This window comes from Aptenodytes forsteri, unplaced genomic scaffold (genome assembly GCF_000699145.1).
Source record: "Aptenodytes forsteri isolate BGI_AS27 unplaced genomic scaffold, ASM69914v1 Scaffold183, whole genome shotgun sequence".
NCBI lineage: Eukaryota > Metazoa > Chordata > Aves > Sphenisciformes > Spheniscidae > Aptenodytes > Aptenodytes forsteri.
The window spans coordinates 1104557-1120366 of record NW_008795918.1 but is presented as its reverse complement, the minus strand read 5'-3'; the positions used below and the strand labels follow the sequence as shown (position 1 = coordinate 1120366).

At 39.3% G+C, this 15810-nt stretch overlaps 1 protein-coding gene across 2 annotated transcripts in view; it reads left to right on the top strand.

Moving 5' to 3' along the window:
- The first annotated feature begins 63 nt into the window (after positions 1 to 63).
- The window catches only part of BMPR2 (bone morphogenetic protein receptor type 2), a 106048-nt gene continuing 90301 nt past the window's right edge, over positions 64 to 15810 (top strand). For both annotated transcript variants that reach the window (XM_009284646.2, XM_009284647.2), the window contains exon 1: positions 64 to 741. In XM_009284646.2, the coding sequence (XP_009282921.1) occupies positions 666 to 741 (76 nt within the window). In that variant the 5' untranslated portion in view covers positions 64 to 665. The remainder of the gene's footprint in view (positions 742 to 15810) is intronic.

Genomic DNA, 15810 nt, shown 5'->3' with positions numbered 1-15810 from the left:
GGGCCGGGGGTGCGCGGTGGAGCCCTCCCGGCGCGGGAGACAGATGGGCCGAGATGCGGCCGCAGCCCTCGCCGTGAGAGCAGAGGGGGTCGCGCCTCGCCGCGGAGGGACTGAGGGGATCGCCGCCGCCTTCCCGGGCGCGTGAGGCAGCGAGGAGGGGCGGCGAGAAGACAGAGACCTTTAACGGGATGGGACGCGGCTCTGCCGTAAGCCCTTAGAGCTTGTTATCCCTGCCCGGGTCAGCCTACGGGGGCTGCTCTGACTGACACTGCTGTAGACGCGGTCTCGCGTCTGGATATGTTTCCTTCTCCACCGGGCTGTTTCTTCGATATCGTGAAGCCGCGTAGGAAATAAGCTTGGTTCCCAGCTCGGTCGGGAGCGTGCCGCCGTTCCTCGGCGGGGGGAGATGCCTCGGGGCTGGGAGGCAGAAGCAGGCGCTTTCCCAGTGTCCGCGGAGCGGTGCCGACTCCCGAGACATGAAGGCAGGCGGGTGTAATGGAGTAAGAGCGAAGACGGCTCCTCTCATCTGCCATTTGCCCTTCCAGACGGGATTGTAAACCGAGAGAGTTGAGGAAGGCTGTGCGAAAGAAGGAGGAAATTCCTCTCGTCGGGTTTTTTTCCTTTTTTTCCCCCTCCTCCTGCCTCGATCTTTGGCTTCCCCAGGTATGACTGCCTCACTGCAGCACCTTGTGCTGGTGCTCTTGCTCTCCAGTGCCACCCTGCTGCTCAGCACTGCGGCTGGTAAGTAGCCAGTGGGTGTAACGAACTAGCCATTTTGGCAGTGGGAAGGGGGGTGGGGTCCGCTGGTATTTGGGCACATCTGTGTCTCCTTAAAAAGTGGTGTGCATCTATTTAAGCAGCGAAGCCTGATAAAAGTTTTGAAATCCCGATACGTTAAGCGTCTCGGAGAATAAAATCTGCTTTATTGTGTAAATGAACTCGACCTGCATTCAAGATGTATGCTTTGCCTGGATCTGCTTCTCTTGTCTAATAACTTATTTCAATTTTGGAAAAATATATAATCTTTTTGTTTTGCATACCTCGCCCTTTGTAAGGTAATGGAGGAATTTTTAATATATATTTTAATCGTCAGCAGAGCTGTGCTTGTTTTGCTGTGGGATCTTTGGGCACAGCCATTTTTAATTTTATCAGCATCGGTGCTTTTAGGGGCCTTGAACATGTGCTGCAGTTTTATAACAGACTTTTTTTTTCTTGGAAGAGAGATCTGAAGCAAAAATTTAGCTATTTCTGTTGTCACTTGTGATTGTAGAACAGTAACACAAAACTGTTGAGGAATGCTGAAAGAAAGAGTGCTCTTTTTTTAACAAGAAGTTGGAAGCATATATGCTAAGAGCATCCTTATTCATATTTTTGAACGCTCTAGACCTATTTTAATTTTGCTGGGAAGCTCAGTGTCAGATATGTAGGATCTTTGGCTGTGATATTGGAAGAGAGATGTGTATTGGTCTGGCATCCTTTGGTTTTCTGTCATGGTGACAGATTAGCATGTTGGAGCCTTCTGAGTGTTACCCAGCTTTGTTAGGCACTAATAGCAATTCTTTTTGCTGTATGCATTTTCCAGCAGTTTTGAAAGACTCCTAGGACTTTGGTGTCTTTTTACTAATCAGGATCCAATTTGCAGTGCTTGCTTTTTTTTTTAGTGTTATTTTGTAATCTGATGTGTATAATTCATAAATGAATCCTTGTAAGAAAATTGCTGTATCTTGCTGAGATGACCCAAGCTGATGGTAGTTTCCATATTACATTTCAGTGAGGTCTTAAAATTGAATTATTTGTCGAAGTTGAAGATACTTGGTGTCATTATTAGGAAAATTCTGTAAATTATATATGTTTAGGCATTTTCTTAATCGCTCTGACTGGATAGTCCCTGATTGTCTCGCTTCTGCTTTTTAAGAGGTCTCTTTCAGGAAGATATTTAAATGAAAAGATTGATGTTGCTTGTGTCATCCTGACCTTTGACTGTCATTATTTTAGATTGATGTCTGCAGCGTCTCTCTGTGGTAGTTTGAGGAGTGTTTTTCTTTTTTTTTTTTTTTCTTTTTTTTCTGGAAGAAGAGACTTCTGAAGGTCAAAAGTCTTGGTATTAAAGCACGTATGGATCAAGAATGCCCAGCATCTCAACTTTTCTTTCAAATATAATTTTTAAAAAATGCAGGCTTTTTTTCCCACTTTGTGAAAACTTCAGTGAGTTGGTAATTTCTCTGCCCTGATGAGGGAGAAGGCATACTGAAGGAGCGAGTACGGATTTGAACTAGGCCAAGGGCTGGGCAGGTGTGGTACGAGCCCATTTACACGGTTTTGCCAATTCACCTCAATCCTGACCTGGCAAGAGCATTCCCAGTATTTCAGTTCTGGTTTTGCCTTGTTAAAAGGGTATTAACGATGCCAGCTTATTTGGTTGTTTTGTGAATAGGAACCTATTTTCCCATTGTGATTTATTTTTTAATTGTGAAATTTTAACAATCCACATTTTAAAAAACCTTGGTCATAATCCTCTGTAAAAGTAATTACATGGCTGATCTGAGCTTTAGTTAAAGTAACTAACGGTTGATTTTAAGTTTACACTGCATTTCAGAAAATAAATGTCTATACATGGGGAAGCTACACTAATGTGTAATTCTGCCCTTTTATGTTCATGAAAGAGCCAACACTCTTCCCCTCCCCCAAAGTATGAACGGTACGCTCCCCTCAGAGTGAAAATGCTGCCTTTGTAGCTTTGAAAACCCCTATTAATTCTTACTTCTGATTAGCGAATGGATACTATATCTCAGCAGTGTATAGAATTGAGTGTTTATAAATGCAAAATCATGACATCAGAGGGAAGGTATTTTCATAACAGGTTTGTAAGTTTCTATCTGGAGGAGAATGTCTGGACCTCCTTGGGGAGAACTCCACAAAGACCTGGGCTTAGCGTGAGCTGGAAAGGAAAGGTGTAAAGATGCATAAAGAAGACAACAACAAACAAAAAAATCTTACAGTGGGGCTGTAGACAACAATTTCATTCATAATCTGGAATATGAATGAAGAAAGAAGGTTGTTCTTCCTTCATCTTTGTAATTGAAGATATAACAAAGAACTAGCTCTAGGTTCAGAATTATTTGCAATTATTAGGGGGAGACTATTACTGGCTTCCTCTATAAAATCCAGATCTTAACACGTATCTGGTAACTCTATATTTAAATCATATACTAGTCCTTGTAAAGAGAAATGCTACAGTAAGGACATTTTACCGATACTAGTCTTAGGTCAAAATTTAAGGGGTTTAAAAAGTTATAGTGGAAAAAAATGGTTTGTGCCACTTTGTTCTTTATTTCTCAAATGACTTGAAATACCTCTTTCTAAATCTTTTGTTTAGAACTATGAGACATATTTATATGCCCTTATATTTTAGGGGATTTGGATACGTTAAACATGAGTGTTGTGCCTGAAGAGGTGGTTGGTGAACCTTTGAGCTGTTCCCCAATATTGCTAAAGAATTTTCTTTGGGTGTTCGTATGGACCTGATATTAAAGATATAATCTTTCCTAGTTTCAGTTGCTTGCCTTCTGTGATATGCAATACTAAACCACTTTTTCTTCTTTATACATATCCAGGGTAGACAGTATTCCATTGTCTAATGTGTGAATTATTTGCGGACAGTATGAAGTGAAAATTAGAGCAAACAGAATATCCTTTTGTTTTTGGGAATCTTTCCATAAGTCTGTATCTATGTGGTTCAACAGGGCTGCAAAATTTTCAGTGTGAATGGAATTGGATAGAGATTGAAGTATTTTTTTTAATGATCATTTTAATTATTAATTAAATTATTATTAATATAATTAAAATGAGTGAACTGAAGCATCTTTATCCAATTCTGTCTTGCCAGTTAAAGTTACTTTAGTATCTCAACATAATTTGTTTGAAATATGAATTGTGTGACGTGAGGAAAAGCCTCCTTTGGCTCTTCAACTCAGTTCTAATTCAGTGTTTTGAATTAGTAACTGACTCTATTTATCTTGCATATTAAACATTTTTTTTAAACCTATCTGCGCCCCAATTTCTACTTCTTTAGTAGAGCTATACCCATTGTTTATGGCTCATTCAGATGTAATCTAAAAATTAAATTTATTTTTCTGTTTTACTTGGGAGCTGTCTCAGAAATACTAGCCTAGCAGATGGAAACAGACTGTTTGCTTGAGGGGCACGACTGGTATGCTTGATGGATAACCACATGTACAAGTGCAGCCTGTACGCCAGACTAGGGCTTCATTAACTGTCTACTTATGTAAAGAAATAGTGTAGCTGTGAAAGCACAGGATTCTGCACAGAGCCATTCACCCTGCTGAGAAGAGCCTTTTTTCCATTAGGTAAATCAGCCTGTACGAACCTCTGTGATATTGCAGCTAAGCTGCTTCCAGTTTCCGAGCAAACTTAAGTACTTCTGTGTTGCATTGTGCAGTGTAGGCATAGCCTGTGAGGAAATGGAAGCTGCACTCATCTGATGACCGAGGAGCCAAATTTCAAGCCCTGAGACATTACACAGATACCTCACTTCAGTATGAATGGCTTTAGCCTCAAAGGAACCATGTGTAAAAGGTTGGCAAAATTGTCTGCCTATCCTTCTCTGATGAAGGAAGGCAAACCTCACTTCACCCTGGACAAAGAGGGAAGCATAACTGTATTTCTTATAATTATTCTTATGGTGAACTTTGTATAAAGTGCTTGTTTTGATGACACCTCTCTAGCACGTATTATGAACTTCTCTAAAAAATCATTTGTTGACTTTTACATCATTGTCCCCTCTGCCTTTTTATATTCCATTAAGTATTTCTCAGTAGCATGTATAGTCAGTGGCATTGTTTCCTTGGCAGATACCACCTTCCTCTGCCTTTCTCACCAGAGGGACAAGAAAGTTGGTGTGTTAGCTTATTCAGAAATGTTTTTATTCCTAACAATAGAGTGCATGGCTTACTGTCACTGGAGCTATATTGTGTTTGGACTCGGTCTGGCTGTGCCATGAATATGTGCTGTCATTTTCTGAGCAGAATCTAACTTTTCCAGCCAGGGCTGTGTGTAAAGTTTCATTTGGAACAAAATGTTTATGCCCTGAATAAAACAGGCTTGGTGATGCTTTATGTTGGGTAGGACAGGAATCTGTGCATAGCTTACAGGCAGTTTTAAGTATTAATTTTATTAAGCTTGTAGACTTAGTGGAACTGCTCAGTACCTGAATTTGAATTTAGAAATAAGTGAAATAGAAGAACTGTTCTCCAAAACACCAACATTTCAGTACTCAAACTGATTTTCTGTGTGTGTGTTTTTTTTTTTTTCTTTTTTTACCTTTCTCTGAAATGTAAGTTCACAGATGTGTAAGGCTGGAAGTGACTTCTCTTCTGTTTCCTCCATGGTCTGGTTGCCTAAGTACAGATAACAATGTTTGTCTAACATCTCTAAAATCCTCAGTGAAGAGGGATTTCACAGCCTGTCTAGGTAGTCTGTCCTGTTACAGTGCTTAATTATCGTGTTTTTCATAATGCAACAGTAGTAGTTTTTTCCCCCTTCTATTCTAATGCAAGATTGTTTAAGATATGCCTTAATTAGTATGTGGCAATCCATCTGAACATATAGCGTGGAGTACACACACAGACAATTGCCAGGGAACATCAGTCTTGATTAAATTCATATGTTGAAGCCTAGTGTCTCAAACTTGGCTACGGTAATTTGTGATGGAAAGCTTGACTTGACTATCAATGTTTTAAAAGCAAATTTTTGCAATTTTAAAAGACTGTTTTTGAAAACTTATGCTCTTCCTAAAATTTTGATTTCTGATGGTGCCCTCCTGTTAATTGCAGAGCTGGGAGCTGGGCTGAGCAGCAAGAGTGGAATCTGATAGGAGAGGTCAGTCTGGGTGTGTGACCAGGAGGAAGAAAGGCTAGCAGGACAGGAAAGATTTGAAAGGATGAAGGATTCAATCTATTTTGCAGTGGGATGAGAACCAAGGCATATTAGACAGCCAGAGAGAGATGTTGTCTTACATTTGCCAGACTTGTTTGGAGAAGAGTGCCTGCAGTTGTGTGGTAGAATGAAGTTTTTGTGCTGGGGGAGAGAAAGAAAGTGTAGTTGTAGGCCGCAGTTTTGAAGATTTCTGTTCTCTTGTGAGAATGAATGAGAGACCTAGTCATTTATATAATGCCTTTACCCTCCTCCCTTTCCCTCAGTCTTGTGAGTTTGGAAACCACAAGGTTTTTGAGTGGTGATGGCATTTTATTCCAAGTCATTGGGGTGTGTCAGTTTTGTCAATTGCCTTCTTGGGTTTGCATCAAATCACATTTTTTGTTTTGAACTCTAAAGGTGTCTACCTTCTGCATCTCTCAGTACTTTGTGTTTTCACTGTTTCTTATTTCTGTGAGAGACGGAGGGAAAAATAGGCACTATGGACACAGAAGACTGTCATTGCCATCTGTGAACCCTTCCATCTCCACCATTAACTTCTGAATCTGCTGGCAAATTTCAACCATATGTGAAAGATGCTAAAAGTCTCAAGAGATTAATTTGCTACTGTTTTCATGAAAATTAGGAACTGAATAGAGGAGACAATTCCAAGGTAGAGGTTTCCCAAGGGGAAAGGGGAGCAGAACTCAGCCTGGGTAACTCAACTTGCTTAAAAATGGCTGCCCAGTCAGTGCAGGGATGCTGGCAAGCATGTTGGTGCATACACCGTTCTGGACTAAGCACAGTATACTTCGTCTTCTGTTCACTTGGCATGCCTTAGGAGATCTGGGAGAGAATTGGGCATCCCTTTTGTGGGAGGGGTGGGAGTTGGGTAAGAAGTGTGGGAGAAAGGGCATGTTTATAGGCAATTAGCCTGCAGCTTGTGGAACAACTTGTGTTTCTGAGACAATGTAGTAGGCAATTTTTTTTAACTAAACTTCCAAAAGAATGCCCAAATCACTTTACTGAATGTCTGTCAGTCATTTACGGCTTCACAGTGTGTATGAGTAACTTGCAGTTTATGGTATGCATTGTTTTTCACACTTTCAAAACTGAATTTAGTTGACTATCCTGTGTATACACTTAGCTTTAGTTAAGATATTCCACACATTAAACTTCCTTATGATCTTTTTTCAACAGTGCTGTAACTTACGCTTTTCCTGTGGTCCCTTTAAATGTTTTTGTTACATATTATACTTGCTTGAACCTGTGAAGTGCATGAAAAATAGTTTTATTATTTGTGTTAAGCAGGAGTAATGGAAAGGCATGTACTGTCACCTTCTGGGTTGGAGTAAAAGGCAGATAATGACACAGCTAGTGGTATAGTGAACCTCCGAGCTGCTGTACTGACTGTTACTGGCAAGTGGGCTAGGTAATGCTAGCAGCGGTGCACAGCAGCAATTACTATTAAGTTTAGCCAAAAGCTGATACTACATTTATGCTCCTTGTTCTACTGTATATACTTTTTCTATTTTGAGTTGTAAGCAGGATGGATGTAAGAAAATACGGGTAAGAGGCTTTTTTTTCTGGAGATGACTAAAAGTATAATCGTAGGTCTTGTATGTTAATTGGGCTCCTTAATTTATATATTAGAGAATGCAGCACTTAATTAATATCGAAGTATCGGGCGTTGGCAGTGTCATCTCCGAAGCTCATCATTCTTGGCGCGAAGTACATTTGCCTCGGCATAAGTCACAAAGGTCAGGTTCATCTGGTGTGAGAAGCTTTAACATAGTTCAGTGACAAGAACGACTGACTAAACATGCTCTGCTGCTCTTGCCTTATCAGACTTACTCAGTTTGGCTTGGTTTCTGTTAAAAATAAAACGTTTTATTTCTGCAACCAAAGCAGCATGGGTACAGATACTTGGAACAAAACTCCTAGACCATCCATATTAGAGAATTTTCTATAGTAATGATTGTATTAAATAAATTATCTTACAGGGGTATGTTTAGTTGGCCACTGCTAAAAATGTTTGCTTTTGTTAGTGATGGAGTGGTTCTGTTGTAGTTAGTTTGTTGCTGAAGCTACTTGGAAATTAATCCTTCCTTCTGATGCTATCCTTCAGAGAGAAGTCAGTAATGCTGATTTAGTTGTGGTGCTTTGTGTCCCTGTACCTTCTAAGATGCAAAAATCTCAGTGCGGACATACTGTACACTGTAGATATGTGCTATATGCTGTGAACTTTGCCAGTCCTTTTATTTGTTTAAAAGCTTAAACCCTAGAAATTATTTTTCTATATTTATTTGCAGACAAGGGACCTTCTTAGCCAAAGAATAGGTTTTTTTATGATTTACTGGTTCTTAAATATAAATTTTCATTATATTTAGCTGTCTGAGATATGAATGGTAAGTAGAGCCAATATAGTAAGCTGAGAAAAACTAAGATTGTAGTAGGAAAATGGTAGCACCTATCTTTTTAGTTACTGTGGCGTTGCCATATATATGCAAAGCAGGCACTTAGCCCAAGAACAATCTTTCTGTATTAAAATAATTTCAGTTGCAGTCAGAGATGGATAAAAGGAACGCTGTAATGAAGTTCGTCTGGATGCCACCACGGTGTCAGTTTCTTATGTTTGCATGTTTGAAGTTCTTTTCCTTTATTTCTAGCTGTAATGGCCCAGGCCAGGGAGCTGTAGCCGGAGCAGCTGCCATGATTGAAATAGCCACATAGGCCCGGGCTCTGCCAGCTGTAACAGGAGACAAGCGCTGGGTCGGGGCGCACACTTCTGTCTTGCAGGGCTTGCTGCTGGTATTTGAGTAGGACTCGGCTGAGAAGTGGAAGAACTTGTTCCAGTGTTCTGTGCTATTCTTGCTCTGCTTTGCAGGCTGGGATGAATGACTCCATGAATCTAAATGAGTGAAAAAAAGATGTGGAAACAGTTTATTTCTGCTTAAATTAGGGTCAATCATTTCTCCTGCCCACTGCAGCAGTATTTGGATCTTCCTGTAAACTTTTTTATGTAGAACATATGCAAATTCTAGCGTGTATTGCATAGATACAGTGAAGATGACTTGTAATACATATATATGTGTGTGTGTCTGTATGTGTATATATCCTTATGTACTCAGTATGTTACCAAAATTCGAGCATACCAATTTGCCTCACTGCTAAAACCTATAATATTTTAATATTAGCAAATTAGCTCTTTGCTTGGTGTTCTTAATTTCCAAAAAGTCCTTATAAACAGCTTATTTTGTGTGACTGGTAAACTTTACACTTATTAATTACATCCAGATTCTACCAGGACCTGTTAAATAATTTCTCTTTTAGTTATACTAAGATGAATCTGGCCTAATTAAGTTTTAGTTAAATTTAGTCTGTAGTAGTTAATGCTGTTGCAGCAGAACACAATTATTTGGCTATGGTTGTTTAACATTGTTTTAGCTAGGAATTTTAAATCTAGTACGTATTTTTTTCCTCAGTTCTTCAGTACAAACTTAGAAATATCTTAAATGGCAAACAGAGTCCTTCTTTGCTTTTATTGTTTCCTGTCAGAGAAGTAGTACCATTTACAAAGCTGTCAGCAAATTTAGCTTCCCTTATTTTAAGAAGTGGTGGAATAGAATGTTTGTGTGCAAAACAAATAAAACCCTAATCATCATTTTACTGGTCTGTATGCAGACTATATAAGGCTACTTAAAGTTGAAGATGCGGCCTTTGGGCACAGGAATATGCAGTCCAAATATGACACAATGTAGCAAATTAATTTAAAAAATGGGGAGAAGGTGGGTTAAATAAGGAAGACTAGTGATACAATAATAATAATAATTATAATACAATAACTCAAAGAACTTAATGGTTTCACTTTGAGAATGCAAGAATATTTTCTTCTCCCTTTCCTGTGTGCGGGGGGGCGGGAAACAGTGAGGTCCTAAGACACTTGACTAACAAGTAGTGCCATAATATATGAGACTGGCAAGCGTATTCTGAGCAGAAGTTGCTTCACTGAGGAAATACAGAGGTGTTTGAGAGGGAATGCAGTAAAAGGGATGTTGAATTTGGTCCTGCTGAGGAATGGAAGAGTTAAATGTGAAAGCAGCTATTCAGATGTCATGTACTTTGAAGCAGTCATCGAAACAAAGTCCTTCATCTTGAAGTGATAAAGGTCTGCAAAAGGATGCAGATATTGTCAAAGTGGTATCATGGACAGCAACTTGATTTTCTCGACTGGATTTGGAAGGGTGGGAGAAGAGTTAGTAACAAAAGAGCTGAACTGAGAACATCATAAGGCATGCAGAGGAATAAAGAATGGGCTTTTAACATGTTGTAAACAAAACTGTGAACTGAGTTGGTGATCCAGTAATGAGGGAAGAAGATAGGCGGAAAAGTCAAAAAACTCCACAGTTAATTAAGATGCTCATTAAAAATTGGGGGACCAATTGGGAAGAATGGTGAACTGTTTGTAGCACACAGGGCAATGCGTGTTACACTCTTACTCCTTCTGTATGTCCTGTTACAGAAAGAAGCTTGCACTAGCAGAGTGAGAAAGCATCTGGAATTGCCAGTAAATCCAGAATATGTCCCCCAGAATTGTGTCTGAAGTGCACTGTGCGTAGCTAGTACCCATCGAAATAGCAGCAACAGGTTTTTGTTTGAACTGCTGGGAGTGTAAAGAGACAGATGAAAACTAAAATTTTAACTTCTAAAAAACATTTGTATGTGGCAAATAGTGCAAAAATTTACTGAGCATATTTTTATACAAAGAACCTGAATAATCCGCAGTTGTACTAGCTGATAAGAATTTGCATAGAATCTCAATCCTTTTTGTGACTTTACCTCCTTGCATTTGGTTAGGATTAATCTTCCGTAAAATTGTTGTTAAATATTTGTGAAAATCAGTGCAGTGTCTTAGGTAATGCTTAATTTGAGTGATTGAATGGCTATGGAGTTTTACAAATAGTGCCTATGTTTTAACATTGCTTTACTACTAATAAGAAGAGATATGGCTCCTCTTTGGTGGCAGGTTTCATGTATTTGTCATGCATATGGTATCTTTTCTGCCAACTTCAAATCTTAAAATGTAGTTAAAACCATAGTTTTCAGGCACCAGGATTTGACGTACATTTAACGACGCTGTTATATATCACTTCCAATCTTCCTGCAATATGTTCATGCATATAATGCAAAATAAAAACCAAACAAAAGACATCAGCAGCCTTTAGCCAGGCTTCTAATTAAAATTAATCAAGATAATTCTAAATCCTTTAGCCAGGCTTCTAATTGAAATTAATCAAGATATCTTAATACTTCAGCAGCCTTTAGCCAGGCTTCTAATTGAAATTAATCAAGATAATTCTTAATACTGAACTACTTACTGTATCAGCTAACTTGTCTTCTATATCTGATTACTGAGGGGAAAATGAAAATTTATGTGAATGTTCTGTATTTAAATGGCAATTTAAATAAGTCACTTTTCCCTTTCTGTACTGAAGTGATGCCAGTTATGAGCCTTTCAACATTGCTTTTTTCACATATTTTTGTGTTCATGCTATAAGCTTAAAACCAGAATCACTTTGGGACAATGAAGTTCAGTACAGTTATATTCTATTTTCAAATGCTTATTATAAAAGATGCTGGTGTAATCCCACCAGCCTTTTTAGTATTCCAGTGTTCTGAATACTTTATTCATTTATACAAATTTACAGTTAGTTCTTTGAACTTGACACAGATTTTGGAGATCAGGAATTTTAGTGAGACTATCAGGAAACACTGAGAAGTAAAGCCTATTGCAGTATCTTTGCTTCTCCAGACAAAACTAGACATCCTGGCTGGATGTTTACCAGTGTTATTGCAGGACAAGGTATTTGTGTCTTGATTGTTTTCCTAGATTTGCCCACCCTTCTCCACCCTTGGTTTTATTATTCTTTTTAGGATGGTTAGAATAAGCATGTAATGAATTTATGTTACTGACATGTGCTTTCAACATATAATTGCAACTGAATAGTTTCAAATAATCTAGGAATATGCCACATACAAACAGTTACTACTTTTAGCTGAAATATGTAACAACAAATGAGGATGACGTATGTAATGGAATCTGATAGTAAATTCCTTTGTGACAATTACATAAAGCAGCTCGTTTCAGTGCTTAATTGATAACAGCGGAGCTTGCTTCACTTCCGTGAGGTGTGGGAATCCGAGGTGCAGAGGTAACTGCATTCCATCAAGTTTCAGTCTAGACAGGCACGAGAGCATCATTCATCCTGTACCGAACAAGGAAGGCTAATCACCTTCTTAAAAGTGACCTTGCAGCTAAAGAATGTGCTGTGGTGGAAAGGCAAGTCAAGAGCTCAGTGCAATTGCCAGCAATACTCTTCCCAGAGTTAAGGGGTCTTTACTTGAAAGGATGCTATCTGGATTGCAGAATGTTCTTTTGTTCTCATTTCATAGGAGTGGTGGTTTTTGAAAGAAATGGTTTTATGAAGTGCTGTACAGTTAATTATATTTGATTGAAGGAAAAGCTTGTTATCTAGTTGAGGTGGGAGGAAGTTTGAAGTACACTTTTATAGCAAAAAGTATTAGGAAACACTATTAGACACTCTCTCCCTCCTTTAATTGAAGAGTAGTAGAGCGAGCTTTGACTTTTTCAAACAAGGTTTCCAACAAAAGGGCTTTTTTTGAAAGGGGATGTGTCTACTTCTAAGGCATATCAAAATGCAAAGTTAAAGTGTGATGTGAGCACAAGCTCACATCTTGGGCTTGTCAGCACAAGCTGAGCCCAGTTTAATTTGTTCTGCTGGATTTGTTAGCTTGATTTCTATGTAGACACTACCAGAATCAGTTGAGGAGATGCACTTTGACAGCTTGAGGATAAATGTTAAAGAACTCATGAACAAAGAGATGTAAAGGAACAGGACCAGTTCAGATGGAAACTAAATAGTTTGCCAACTGCTTTGCTTTGATTGCCTGTGTGCATGCTCTTAACCTGCAGTAAGTGTAAGATAGCTCTTGGAAAGAAGTTGTGAGTGTGCACATGCAAAGTTGCTGCAGAATATTTGATTTAATTCCCACTGTAATTTCATATTTTATCTTATTTGGCTTTGTGGACATCATTCCTTCTCCCTTGTCAATTTTTCTTCTTGAGCAGGGGATGATAATCCCTCTGCAGTTTAAGATCCAAGTGGAACACTTAAAGAAGGGAAGCTGCAAATGTTGTATTTAGCAGAGGATGAGCATAATTCTATAGTTTTGTTTTCACTAGCAAAACCAGAATTTCCTAAAAGCAGAGCATTAAAAACAAACATGAAATCAGTCATATAAAACCAAAAAATGTCATGATTATAACTATCTGTCTGACCTTAATTCAGCTGCTTTGTGCATAATTGTGACAGTTTTTATAAAGTATTTTTCTCTGCAGGATCTCTGCCTCATTTGGTGGAAAAAGGGATAATTTCAAGTCCCTGCAGAGAATAGACTTTAGCAGTTGCAGACCTTCCTGCTTCTCTCTTCACCTTGGATGCTGTATCCCCTGTCATGGTTTAACCCCAGCCAGGAACTAAGCCCCACACAGCCGCTCGCTTACTCCCCCCCGGTGGGATGGGGGAGAGAATCAGAAGGGTAAAAGTGAGAAAACTCGTGGCTGAGATAAAGACAGTTTAATAGGTAAAGCAAAAGCCGTGCATGCAAGCAAAGCAAACCAAGGAATTCATTCACTACTTCCCCTCGGCAGGCAGGTATTCAGCCATCTCCAGGAAAGCAGGGCTCTATCACGCGTAACGGTTACTTGGGAAAACAAACACCATCACTCCGAATGTCCCCCCCCTTCCTTCTTCTTCCCCCAGCTTTATATGCTGAGCATGATGTCATATGGTGTGGTTGCTGGTGGGGTGGTGTGAGAAGCAGAAAAGGCCTTGACTCTGTGTCAGCACTGCTCAGCAGTAATGAAAACATCCCTGTGTTATCAACGCTGTTTCCAGCACAAATCCAAAACATAGCCCCATGCTAGCTACTATGAAGAAAATTAACTCTATCCCAACCAAAACCAGCACATCCCCCAATTCAGATGTGGTTCCTCATGTGTGCTTCTTTTGTGCTATTCTCTCTTCTTGATTTGCACATATTTCCCTTATTTCAGTTATTGTAAAAAGACATTTTTATTTAAACTTGAACATTGGTGTTTTATGCATTTCTTTGCTTCAATGAAAAGAAACGAGTTGTATCATGTTACTAAAAAGAGATCTTTGGTAAGTGCTCAGATCAACTGGGATGCATAAAGGAAGTGCAAAAGCCTGAAGTTTATTCCTCCCTAAAGGAATGCTTAGCTTCCCCGACTCTTCTGGTATACTTTCTAAAAGTGGGGCTCTTTTATTTTTCTACTTTTATTGTCTTGCAGAACACAAACTCTAAGAATCTTGATTGACAGATGACAGATCCTCTGTGAATGTATAATTTGTTCTGGGGGAAATGCAGTGGGGTGAGATTAGAGGCAGTATAGGACAGTCATTGCCTACATAAACTTGGCTCAGTATAGCCCGTGAGAGGTTGCTCATCTACTAAACTTCTTCTAAACATGCATGAGCTTGAGTGAGTAATTAAGGAAGCGATTTCAGATATATATTTAAATAATGCTTTCGGAAGAATCATATGAAGCTTTGGTTAGGATTTGGGAAGGGGGACAGTTACGGTAAAATTGTGTGAAGGGCTATTCCAGTCCTTGGGGAATATACAGGTTCCATGCCACGTATTTCCAAACTATTTCCCCTATAGTGCATTTTATTAGAGGGTTCGAGGACTTTTGAAAGGTAAGCTGGTAATATATTTTTTCACTATGTGTAGAAGAAAACCAAAATTATTCTCAGTGTTGTCAACTACTGTATGGTGGGGAGGGAGGGTGTGACAGTTCAAAAAGAAAATCATCATGCTCTCTTGGAGATCTGCATCTAGTCATTAGTGTGATAGCGGATACCTTTCCTTGTAGTTCTGCTAGAATTATTTTGAATTCTCATCTTTGTGTTTAGAGTTGTATTGTGCAAGACTGATGAGATCAGGCTTTGGAAGTTAGCTTAGAACTGCTGCAGCCTTTGCTTGCTCTGCCCTTCCTATCCTTCCGTTTTTTATTCACAAAATGTATACAAATGAGAATACAAAGACTGTCCTCATCTCAAATGTCTCCGTTTGAGGAAAGAGAGAGAGTTCCTCTCTCCTGTCCCATATCTGGCATATGGTAGCATTTATCCAGTTCTGTTAAGGAGTGCAGAAGACTTGTTTTAGCATATGATAATAAACCTCTCATAGCTTTAAACTAAACAGAATTAAACTAGAGTCAGAGTTAACTAGGTCTTTAGCAATGATACTCCTGGAGAGAAGCTCTTAAATTCCTCTTTAATGATCCACCAAGTATTTGCTTTTGGTTATCAGGAGCTGACAAATCATACAGTGCTGTCTGTCTCTACAGATACCTGTGCTTGAGTTAAATTGTCTCAAGTGCAAATGATCACACCAAGTAGCAGTGCTTAAGCAGCACAATCGAAATACATTTGTGAGAGCTGCATCTGCTTTGCACGTAGTAGTGAGAGCACCAGCAGCATTAAACACCAGCAGCTTAAATCTGGATCCCCTGACTGGCCTGCTGATTCATGTTCAGGGCCTTACCTAATTCAGGCTTGCTATTTCTGTGTGGAACAGAAATAGATGCATTCAAAGGTAAAGTTGCCTGCTGCCCTCCAGGGCAGAAGTTGGTTTGGAAGTAGTATTCAGCTTTTGCCTTGAACCTGTGACAGTAGTGAAGACAGTGCATTGTTGCAAGCTGCAAGCCCAGATATTTTGTAAAAGCAGCTGAGGGAAAAGGAAATAGTAGTTACGGCTGCTACATAAGAC